The 12890-nt window shown below is 35.6% G+C and overlaps 1 protein-coding gene across 3 annotated transcripts in view; it reads left to right on the forward strand.

Annotated features, from left to right (window-relative positions):
* Positions 1-11793, forward strand: part of LOC145996122 (transmembrane protein 198) — a 304521-nt gene extending 292728 nt beyond the window's left edge. For 2 of the 3 annotated variants that reach the window (XM_083132401.1, XM_083132402.1), the window contains one exon: positions 10834-11793. In XM_083132401.1, coding sequence (XP_082988527.1) covers positions 10834-11061 — 228 coding nt within the window. In that variant the 3' untranslated portion in view covers positions 11062-11793. The remainder of the gene's footprint in view (positions 1-10833) is intronic. The other variant, XR_014442749.1, reaches the window with a different exon arrangement.
* The last annotated feature ends 1097 nt before the right edge of the window (positions 11794-12890 follow it).

Below are 12890 nucleotides of genomic sequence, written 5' to 3' on the forward strand. Positions count from 1 at the left end.
GGGCCCTTGGTGGCATCGCAGGCTGGCCAGGGTGATGTCATGCAGATGTTTTGATGTTTTGTCAACATGCGGTGCAGATGTTTTGTCAACATGCGGTGCAGATGTTTTGTCAACATGGGGTGCAGATGTTTTGTCAACATGCCATGCGAGAGGGTGTTGATGGCCCCATATCGGAAAAGGAGGAACCTTGGAGGCTTGCAGGTTGATTCTGTTAAGGCTACATGGAATAAATAATGGAAAAACTAAAAGTTAAAGAAGTAATTTTGTAACAGTTATGCTGTGTCCCACCACTGCTGGCCTTGCTGTACCAGAGTGCATGCGCATGAATAAGGTGTAACAAAAACAAGCACTCAAAATTATCAAATCATTTCTCAGTTCACGATTAGAATCTTCTTATTGTCCAAGTGTTGGTGTGAGTTCACTTCTGCATGTTTCTCATGCTTGTGACTATGCATGGTTCATGTCTTCCATGTTTTAATTTTCATATATGAATTATTGAACCATACATGTAACAAAAAAGTGAAGTCTTGAACTGTGTCTTTACTCCAGGTTCATTAATCCAAAAAACAATGTCGTGGCATGGTGTGTGTGTATACAAAGGATACATATCTTCTTTGCAAAATAATTATCTGTTTTTATTATCGAACATGTACTCACTATTGTCTAATTCTCCTCTGTCACGTGATGTTTACACATGAATTGTATGTACAGAATATGTGTGTTGTGTGCACATGTATATATTCCTGACATTTTCTACACTGTATATTTCATAACACGACTAAGCAAATCCTAAAATTCACTAACAACAGTGATGGATAAAGACATTTGAATTTCATGACAAATGTTTTGAATCTATGTAAGTGTTCATGTAATGTGATTTAAAAATTCCACTCCAAAAAATGAAATTTCCCAGTCCCTTGGAAGGGAAGGGGGTCACAAGAGCCATATTACAATAATTTTCTTTCAGGTTAGAAAATTATGCTCAGCATTTTACATTTTACTAATATTTTAACACACAAAAAAGAAAATAAACTGAGCTACTCAACTCACTACTCAAAAAGTCTGCTGATATTTCTCAGGTCAACACTGCAATTTCTATAAATCTTTTCTTTAGCTCCACACACACATTTTTTTCACTATATTGTTCTCTGAATGATCACATTTTCAAATTCAGGAAACACCCCAATAGAATGGTGTATGTATGCCTTCATTACAGTTTGACATCGATTATAGCAAATTTTCTGTTACACAGATAACTTTAGCAGTGATTTTATACTAAGTATTTTTTTATTACTTATTGGATCAAATAATAAGTAGCCTATTTGATGTTCTCACTTTTACACTCTAAGTAAGTGAAATGTAGTGCACAGTATTTTAATTTTAATAACAAATTTATAAATTATTCAAATGTACAAATTACATTCCTCAGCTAATTTTTAGTTTTATTATTGAATATGAGTTTATCTAAAGATTTTCCTCATTCTAAACATTCAGAACTTGTGTGAAATGCCTCTCTTTGCTCAAGCTGTTCATTCTTGTGTAATCACTAGTAAGATAATATTTGTTTTATTTCCTGATTATTTATCATTTCCTATCATATGCAAAACCTTGAGTAAAAAGCCCTAGTGTGAATAGTGTGTAGATTACTGCTAGCGACTGCAGTGTTCCATGGATAACAATAGGAATGAACATTGTAGTTGATTCTCGTTGTAAGATATTCATTCATTTCATTTGAGAGCCAAGATTTGTCACGTTTTTCTTCTCCTTGGCTGACATGTGGTCAGCACATTGATCATCATTGCCACTACGGACCTCCCTGATGGTGTAGGTTAAATGTCGCCACCTTGTAATGAATGGTTCGTGGGTTTGATACTGGGCGGAGGTACATAGTGGTTCGGATCCCAATTTAAACTGTAGGGTTTAGTCCCAATGCTTTGAGATGTAGTATTAAAGTGGACTTAAGACATTCATTCAAACTCAAACCCATCACCAATATGTTTTGGTTTTAGAGACTTAAGCAAATCATCATCATCCTCATCGCCGTTTCCTGTCTCTGGCTGGGTCGGCATAGAAGTCAAGACTCTCCATTTTTCCTGGTGTTCCACCACTCATCTCTTTCCACGGTGTTCAAATCTTGTCCTCTGCTCTTTCCATCAACATCTTGGTCTCTCCCCTTGGCCTTACTCCCACTCCTTGTGCATTGTAAGCTCTTACTGGTAGTCTTTCTGCATCCATCCTCTTCATGTGTCCGAACCATCTCATCTATCCTGTCCTGAAGCTTCATCACCTCACTGTCTGTTGGATCTCCTTATTCCTTATTCTATCCCTTCTAGTCTTCCCCAATATACTCCTTAAAAATCTCATCTCCACTGCCTGCATCTTTCTTTTGTCTCTCTCCGTCATTGTCCATGTCTGCTTCATTCGTAATTATTGGCACATAGTATGTGTTATATATTACCTTCTTGCATTTCATAGGTACATCCCTATTCCATATTAATCTTCGAACGCTTTGATATAGTCCACCACCCATTTGTCCTCTTCTGTTTACCCCTGTGAAGTTGGCCCGACCCATTCGCGTTGCCCACTTCAAAACTAGTCAGGACGTTAGTTCTTCGTTAGTTCTCGATAGTTCTCATAAAATTTTCGTTAGTTCCGAAAATACATAGAAACTATTAAGGAAATAAATGGGTCGGGCCAACTTCACACTTTTTCGACCCATATTCAAATTCGAACCGAAAACCATCCAGATCGATTGATTTTCGTTAGTTCCCGTTAGTTCTCATAAAATTTTCGTTAGTTCTCAAAATTTATCCAATTTATTCGCCGAACAAAAAATCGAGGTAATTTGCAGTTTTCCAGTTTTCACACGGAAATTTTATTAAAAAATGGTCCGTATTGGTAGAATGTAGAGAGTATGAGTCAATTTTGTTGAAACTTTAGTCATTTTATCAAATTTATCCAATTTATTCACTGAATAAATGCTTAGACGAAATGTGTTGTCCTGAACGGCCAAATATCGTTGCCCACCTCAAACCTAGTCACGACGTTAGTTCTTCGATAGTTCTCGTAAAATTTTCGTTAGTTCTCAAAATTTATCCAATTTATTCGCCGATTAGAAAATGGAAGCAATTTGAAATTTCCCAATTTTGACACGGAATTTTTCTCAAAAAATGGTCCGTATTGGTAGAATGTAGAGAGTATGGGTCAATTTTGTTAAAACTTTAGTCATTTTATCAAATTTATTCAATTTATTCACTGAATAAATGCTTAGACGTAATGTGTTGTCCTGAACGGCCAAATTTCGTTGCCCACCTCAAACCTAGTCAGGACGTTAGTTCTTCGTTAGTCCTCGATAGTTCTCGTAAAATTTTCGTTAGTTCTCAAAATTTATCCAATTTATTCACCGATTAGAAAATAGAAGCAATTTGAAATTTCCCTATTTTGACACGGAATTTTTTTCAAAAAATGGTCCGTATTGGTAGAACATAGAGAGTATAGGTCAATTTTGTTGAAACTTTAGTAATTTTATCAAATTTATCCAATTTATTCACTGAATAAATGCTTAGACGAAATGTGTTGTACTGAACGGCCAAATTTCGTTGCCCACCTCAAACCTAGTCAGGACGTTAGTTCCTCGGCAGTTCTCGATAGTTCTCATAAAATTTTCGTTAGTTCCGAAAATACATAGAAACTATTAAGGAAATAAATGGGTCGGGCCAACTTCACACTTTTTCGATCCATATTCAAATTCGAACCGAAAACCATCCAGATCGATTGACTTTCGTCAGTTCCCGTTAGTTCTCATAAAATTTTCGTTAGTTCTCAAAATTTATCCAATTTATTCGCCGAACAAAAAATCGAGGTAATTTACAGTTTTCCAGTTTTCACACGGAAAAAATGGTTCGTATTGGTAGAATGTAGAGAGTATGAGTCAATTTTGTTGAAACTTTAGTCATTTTATCAAATTTATTCACTGAATAAATGCTTAGACGAAATGTGTTGTCCTGAACGGCCAAATTTCGTTGCCCACCTCAAACCTAGTCAGGACGTTAGTTCTTCGTTAGTTCTCGATAGTTCTCATAAAATTTTCGTTAGTTCTCAAAATTTATCCAATTTTTTCGCCGATTAGAAAATGGAAGCAATTTGAAATTTCCCAATTTTGACACGGAATTTTTTTCAAAAAATGGTCCGCATTGGTAGAATGTAGAGAGTATGGGTCAATTTTGTTGAAAATGTAGTCATTTTATCAAATTTATCCAATTTATTCACTGAATAAATGCTTAGACGAAATGTGTTGTCCTGAACGGCCAAATTTCGTTGCCCACCTCAAACCTAGTCAGGACGTTAGTTCTTCGTTAGTTCTCGATAGTTGTCATAAAATTTTATTTAGTTCTGCAAATGCATAGAAACTATTAAGGAAATAAATGGGTCACGCCAACGTCACACTTTTTTCACCCACAGGGGTGGGCACCGGTGGGCAAACGCCCACCCAAAAATTCCTGTGCCCACTCGATTGCCCACCCAAGCAAATTAAATAAATATATACAATTATGGAAATGTAAATGGTTCTGTAATTATAGGCTGGTACTCACTCCATGTATATTTTACTTGTGAATTTGGAGATACTCGAGAGTTCAAATTTTCATCCCATAACAAACTTTGCTGTCATTTGGCGAAACCTTTGTCTAATAAGCAAGTTTACAAAGATTAGAGAAAATATCTTCTTGAATGAAATTAATTTAAGCTTTTTCTTTCTTCTTCCTTAATTTTGTCATTGGAGAGCTAAAAGCACTATCAGAACTTTTTTTTTTTTTTGAACACTGCTATGACTGGAAGAAATCAACAAGCTTAGTAAGTTTTATTGGATATTCACAATTATGAGGTATGCTATATGATCAAGACTTAATCAGGATTTAGAAGGATTTGGAGGGTTGCAGCTCCCAGCCTTCAATGGGGAAAAATTGCTTTGAAATCAGCCATATATTGAAGTAAAAAAAGATATTAGGAATGTGGAAGTATGAAAAGTATTACTAACCATCTGGCATGACTTGGGTTAAAGGTTATAGACTAACTGAAACTGTGCATAGAGTTGAGTGAGTTCTTGATGTTGTCAACACCGGACCAGCACATAAATCTCGGCCTGGGTATGATCAAAGTAATAAACAATATACAAATAAAAGCATTTTCCTTGCCTTAATCACAATGATGACTATGAATGTTGATGATGAAAATGATGAAGGGACACTCATAAAAACAGCCATGCTCAGACCGGGATTCGAACCTGGAACCCCTGGCGTCATAACCCATTGCGATAATCACTTCCCTGGTAATTTGATGTGTCACTTTCTTTATTCTCTGGCAGTTGTATTTGCATAACTGTCATCTTCAAATAATGCAATGTTTCTAAAATTACAATTTTTGATTTGTTCTAATTAATAACGAGTAATCACAAACACTACCATACCGAGGTGACCCAATTTTAATGTAACAGTTTTGTAGGTTTGGAAAAAATCTATAGAATTACTGAACTGATATTATTAGTGGCTAGCACTATTTGCAAGTTCTCTTCCAACATATAAATTTTTACTATCAGTTATGCAGTTCTTATGATTAACTTGCATGAATTTCAAAGATGATGAAGGAAGGGGTGGAAAGAAACTTTCTTCCCTGTGTATATAGCACCGTGCCATGAAGGTATCTGGGCCCTACATATGTTTCGATCATCTTGGAGGTGATGTGATCAGCACCACGCTGCGGCCGCTTTTATCCTCTTCCCCCAGGTACCATTTGATTTTAGGTTTGGTGGCCCATAGAGCCGCTTTATGTGGGGACAAAGCCGGAAATATTACGACCTTAGATCACCCACCAAGATTTTCCCGCGTAGCAGACAGACTAGAATCAAATGAAGCTAGAATTTCAGGAAAAATGCAATGGTGAAGGTTTCTTCAACAAATCTTTAATCAGGAAGATGTTACGACTGCATGATTGTAACAAATGTATCATTTTCCAGGTGTTAGAAAACAGTGTCTTATATATATCACATCACCCGTTTAAAAAAATTGAGTTGAATGCAATATGGCACACGTCCGCTTGGAACACACCAACGTAGTTCCCCCTAAGACTAACATGTTTCTATTTTTTGAGAAAAATTCCGTGTCAAAATTGGGAAATTTCAAATTGCTTCCATTTTCTAATCGGCGAATAAATTGGATAAATTTTGAGAACTAACGATAATTTTACGAGAACTAACGAAGAACTAACGTCCTGACTAGGTTTGAGGTGGACAACGAAATTTGGCCGTTCAGGACAACACATTTCGTCTAAGCATTTATTCAGTGAATAAATTGGATAAATTTGATAAAATGACTAAAGTTTGAACAAAATTGACCCATACTCTCTACATTCTACCAATACGGACCATTTTTTGAGAAAAATTCCGTGTCAAAATTGGGAAATTTCAAATTGCTTCCATTTTCTAATCGGCGAATAAATTGGATAAATTTTGAGAACTAACGAAAATTTTACGAGAACTATCGAGAACTAACGAAGAACTAACGTCCTGACTAGGTTTGAGGTGGGCAACGAAATTTGGCCGTTCAGGACAACACATTTCGTCTAAGCATTTATTCAGTGAATAAATTGGATAAATTTGATAAAATGACTAAAGTTTGAACAAAATTGACACATACTCTCTACATTCTACCAATACGGACCATTTTTTGAGAAAAATTCCTTGTCAAAATTGGGAAATTTCAAATTGCTTCCATTTTCTAATCGGCGAATAAATTGGATAAATTTTGAGAACTAACGAAAATTTTACGAGAACTAACGAAGAACTAAAGTCCTGACTAGGTTTGAGGTGGGCAACGAAATTTGGCCGTTCAGGACAACACATTTCGTCTAAGCATTTATTCAGTGAATAAATTTTATAAATTTGATAAAATGACTAAAGTTTTAACAAAATTGACCCATACTCTCTACATTCTACCAATACGGACCATTTTTTGAGAAAAATTCCGTGTCAAAATTGGGAAATTTCAAATTGCTTCCATTTTCTAATCGGCGAATAAATTGGATAAATTTTGAGAACTAACGAAAATTTTACGAGAACTATCGAGAACTAACGAAGAACTAACGTCCTGACTAGGTTTGAGGTGGGCAACGAAATTTGGCCGTTCAGGACAACACATTTCGTCTAAGCATTTATTCAGTGAATAAATTGGATAAATTTGATAAAATGACTAAAGTTTTAACAAAATTGACCCATACTCTCTACATTCTACCAATACGGACCATTTTTTGAGAAAAATTCCGTGTCAAAATTGGGAAATTTCAAATTGCTTCCATTTTCTAATCGGCGAATAAATTGGATAAATTTTGAGAACTAACGAAAATTTTACGAGAACTATCGAGAACTAACGAAGAACTAACGTCCTGACTAGGTTTGAGGTGGGCAACGAAATTTGGCCGTTCAGGACAACACATTTCGTCTAAGCATTTATTCAGTGAATAAATTGGATAAATTTGATAAAATGACTAAAGTTTGAACAAAATTGACACATACTCTCTACATTCTACCAATACGGACCATTTTTTGAGAAAAATTCCTTGTCAAAATTGGGAAATTTCAAATTGCTTCCATTTTCTAATCGGCGAATAAATTGGATAAATTTTGAGAACTAACGAAAATTTTACGAGAACTATCGAGAACTAACGAAGAACTAACGTCCTGACTAGGTTTGAGGTGGGCAACGAAATTTGGCCGTTCAGGACAACACATTTCGTCTAAGCATTTATTCAGTGAATAAATTGGATAAATTTGATAAAATGACTAAAGTTTCAAGAAAAATGACTCATACTCTCTACATTCTACCAAGACGGACCATTTTTTGATAAAATTTCCGTGTGAAAACTGGAAAACTGCAAATTACCTCGATTTTTTGTTCGGCGAATAAATTGGATAAATTTTGAGAACTAACGAAAATTTTATGAGAACTAACGGGAACTAACGAAAATCAATCGATCTGGATGGTTTTCGGTTCGAATTTGAATATGGGTCGAAAAAGTGTGAAGTTGGCCCGACCCATTTATTTCCTTAATAGTTTCTATGTATTTTCGGAACTAACGAAAATTTTATGAGAACTATCGAGAACTAACGAAGAACTAACGTCCTGACTAGTTTTGAAGTGGGCAACGCGAATGGGTCGGGCCAACTTCACAGGGGTCTTCTGTTTACCTCCTCATCTATGCTTCCACTTCTCTCAGTTATGCTTCCTAGATATTTGAAGCTCCCCACTACCTCAACTCTTTCGTGTCCATCTTTATTCTTGGTTCATTTCTAGCTCTGTTTCTTGTTGTTATTAGCACCTCGCTTCATTCATACTCTTCTGATTTCCTTATTCCAACTAATTAGCTGTCTCTGTACTACTTCTTCCCTGTTTCCCCATATTACTAAGTCATCAGCGAATAACTTCAGCAAATAAAGTAACAAATATAAGTATTAGCCTTGCATCTTATTACTCTCCTCAGTTCAGCAATCTTAAATTCTATACACAGCTCTTGTAAATGCAGAATAAAGAATACTAAGTGCTATCGGAGAATTACCTAATCTTTTTCTTTCATTACAGTCTATGATGAAAACTGCATAGAGCTGCCACTGTACTTCACTTTTCTGTTTCATTGGTGGAATAGAGTTGGTAATGATGCTTTCGTATTTGTCGCACCTCTTTCAATATCATCTTAGTAAGGTGATCGTGGGTACCTATGATCCGTAGCTAGGCAATATATGACAGTTTGTCCTTTGCGTTTATTTCCTCTCCAATGTGGGAGGATAGTTATAGCTGGCATGATGATAATCACACATTAGGTTCCTAATCTTCTACACAAGAGGATATTTCTGTATGGTAAATAACAAAAGCTAAGGTGGACATGGTTGGTGTGGTTATGCTGTATTCACATTCTTCATTTCTGATGTCTTGAGCCATCAATCTTGGCTTAGAATGTTCTAATCTGTTAAGTATTTACCACGCAAAGCACTAGAAAGTTGTGATATACATGACACTGCTTTTATCGTGTTGGTTACAACCTGCACACTTTGTTGGTTAGGTGAAATGGTGATTGGGCTGGTATTTCTGTGTCAGTGGTATAAAACCTGCCATTGCTTTTTAGTGATTGCTTGATGGGAGGAAATTTTTCTGGTGAACGTTTTTGAAAGACTGGCCACATTTTAACAATAAGATAAAACTCGTTTATATGTCCTTTTCATGTGCATCACCAAGGTAAAATTAATATCAGTGCTACTGAGCAGCTAACATGCACAATGTTTCTAGAAAATGTCACTGAGATGTAGTTCCCTGGTCTTGAAGGTCAAACAATACTATTGGAAGGGGTTGTCTGTGACCTTCACTATCGTTGCACAATATTTACACTAACATCCAATGTTAATTGGACATTATCCAGTGCTCTCAAACTTTTACTTATTGTACCACTATGATTCGAGAGAGCATCTCTTCTCTTAAAAACTACAAGCAGTACAAATTTTACCTAAATTTGCTAAAAAGAAGTGTATTTTTATTAGCATCATTTTTCTGCCAAGGCTGGAATTCAAAACTTTGGAACTTCAATGGCGAGACTGACAAGTGCATTGTGAATGACTCCTCAAAACCGAGACTTGAACTCGTTCAATGTTCTTGGGATTTCGAACCTTACATTGTCCACCAGGTGTTCTTTTCAATGCCGACGCCATCTCCTTGAAGTTCCTTACCCACAGTAAAATGGTATTCCGACTGGGAACATGCAGATTACGGTGAATGTCATAATCTCTAGTAACTTCCATTCAGTGTTGATTTAAAAACCGTCAGATTCAGTTGCCGTGCCTCACAGGTGTGCTATTCAAAAAATGAACTGTCCTTGTCAAGAAATTGCATGAAACTGCCACTCATGCTATTTTACTAAAATGCTTTGAGTACAACATGTATTAAATTGACTTTGTTGCATGAAAAACTTATGTTTTTATTTGTAATTAAAAACAATCAATTTTATTTGCCAGGCCCTGTATTGTAGTTAGGAGTAATTTATCGTTTTTAGGATCTTATAGAAAAATGCCCTAAAATTCCTTCAACTTATATGGTTGTACCTATCAATGAAACCAAACTTGTGAATATTTTGGATTTGAATTGGAGTGGGTTGTCTGGGTTGTCTGCCAAACTGAATGTATATTATAGGTAGTGATGTGCCCAAGGGATGGGGCTTGGTGGGGGATATACTCCCTTTGACCCAGAATTCCTAAAAATAGAACATCAAAGGAGAAAAAGATGGCAAAATGAGGACAGACTACTAAAAAGTATATGTAACCTCGTCCCCCCCCCCCTGCCCACCCTTTTGAAAATCCTGGACACTGATTATAGGAATTTAAGGTGTGTTTCAATAGGTACCTAACAAAGGGAATTTAGTTTGACAAATACCTGAGCGCTTGGTTAATATTTTCATAGGTGAAATTTAGACTTACGAAAGGTTATGACATATTATTAAATGGTATGTGATGATTGAAGGGCTCAGGGGTAAAACACGGCAAGTGTCATTATTGAGTTAAAGTAAAAAAGAGTCATTCTTCAATTCTCACGTGTGGCTTCCATGTCGTGGACTCATGGAACCCTTCTGAAATTGGTAAACACAACACGAAAACAATTTTATCTACAGTATAGCTTCTAATTACCTTTCTGCTTAAGAAACTCTGTAATGGCCAAAATGACTATGTTTTACCCTCGAACCCTTCATATTTTTATGAAATGATGAGTGTAATTGCATAACATATGCCTCTTGAAATATTTGCAGAGTTATATACAGGCCCTGCAACACAAAGTCTGCCCACCTGGTGAGACTTCTACTCTTCAGTCCGATTCTACACATCTAACTATACTGCCAGCTGATCAGACACAGTTAGCTGCTCTCACGGAATCGGAAGACGAGAGCAGAGAAACATCAGGCGACATTATTCAGCTGGACCGTCGTAATGAAAGCAGCCGAGAATCCGTCAATTTCAATATCCGACCATTCCGATAGTGACAATAAGTAGACATTGTTTTAAAAAAAACAAAAGACAGCCGAGGAACTGAACTGTGTGTAAATGTACACATGATAAAACAAGTGTGAAAACAAGAAGTAACATATTCCAAAGAATATACAATAAGGTAATCAGGTTATTTAATCCAACAGTAGCTTGTCTTTTACGTTGCAAGAATGTAATCAGTGGTACTTTCATTATTCTTTTGTTTTTATTTGCTGACGAAACAGTGTGCTTGGTTTTCAGTTGATGAAAATGTTTCATAAACTGTGTTTTAATTGACTTTACTTTGTGCCGTGTTTTGAGAAAGTGCTCAAGTGTGAATGGTTTACCTCAGCGTGGAAAAGAGGTATTTAAAAAAAGTACATTTTTTGTGATGTGTATACAGTACCGTAGCATCTGTATAGTGTCAATGTGTTTATAGTAGCCATGATTAGCAGTTGGATAGGATTATTGGATCATGTTAACATGAGAAAAAAAATAAGAAAGAAATGTTCAAGTGCCTTTGGAGATATGAGAAACTGCTAATATGTGTGTTGAACATGCATGAATGAGATTGATGCATGTACAAGGCAACTTGCTAGAATGTGGTGCTGTTGCTTCTTGCGAATGTAGTCATTTTTTCAGTGGGCCAAAAAGAAATAAGGTGATATGATTGTCGTTGTCCTACTCCATGTGCGTTATAACTATGATAAATATCAGCACAAAAATGTCACTTATTTATGAAGAAATCAAGTTGTCTTTCATTTATACTGCCTACCCCTTTTCTTCGTGTTTTTTTTCTTTTAAAGTTCAACCAAAGCTCAGCATTTATTAAGTTTAAAACATGATATTGTTTAGTGTAATTTTAATGAACATATCAAGTCTCAATTATATCCTTTATCACATAATTGATTTGTTTTTCTGTAGATTTTTATCTTTATTTTTATGTAAATGAACTATATTCACTATAGTAAAGAAATATTTGCATGGAAAAGTTGTTCCAGTGTAATTTCCAAGGAGACCTACACACCAAAGTTTAAGTTTGTTATTTATATTTAAAAAAAACAAAAAAATCTTACTAGATTTGAGCATAAAGCAAATCAATACAAGATGAGACTAAAAAAAATTGTAAAGAAGATATTTTTAAGAATGTCATGCTTCAGCTAGCATACACAACTTATAAATTGCTGGCCTACATGGCAGAATGGTCGGCATCATGAGCTACAAAGCGAAAAGTCTGCCATCTAACCATAGTCAAGTCATGGATGTATCATAATCTATACCACGTCATCCGTTTCTCTTGTATGTACATATTGCATGCATATATATATATAAATATTTCTCAAGTGGTTTACTTTTGTTGCAAGAATTGCAATACATTTTTTGATAAATGTTTTGGGAGAACACACACTCCCTTCATCAAAGATTTATTTTTAGTTTGATTAATGTTACAGTTATAACAAAGGGATAAATTTAACAAAAAGACAAAAAGAAACAGACCAGCCGCACACCGGATCCGACACGACAAGTCATTCTTATCGCAAACCATCTCGGTGAAGGTTTAATATTAGTCTCTTTATGTGCGGCTGCACACCAAATGAAACATTTGACTTGAGTCACCTTGTGACTGTTTACACATGCGTCAATCCATTCACTTCAGGCACAGACATCTAATCACAGACCGGAAACGGGGGCAACTTGAAGCAAGCAATTAATTGTAGTCATTGAACCTTACATTAAAATGGTTAATATCATGTCTTGTAAACAATTATTTGCTAGAAATATATTCAATTCACACAAAACAGATACATCAATACTACATACACATTGATACACTGATTCTGCT

This window comes from Lepisma saccharinum, chromosome 12 (assembly GCF_977018435.1).
Source record: "Lepisma saccharinum chromosome 12, izLepSacc3.1, whole genome shotgun sequence".
NCBI lineage: Eukaryota > Metazoa > Arthropoda > Insecta > Zygentoma > Lepismatidae > Lepisma > Lepisma saccharinum.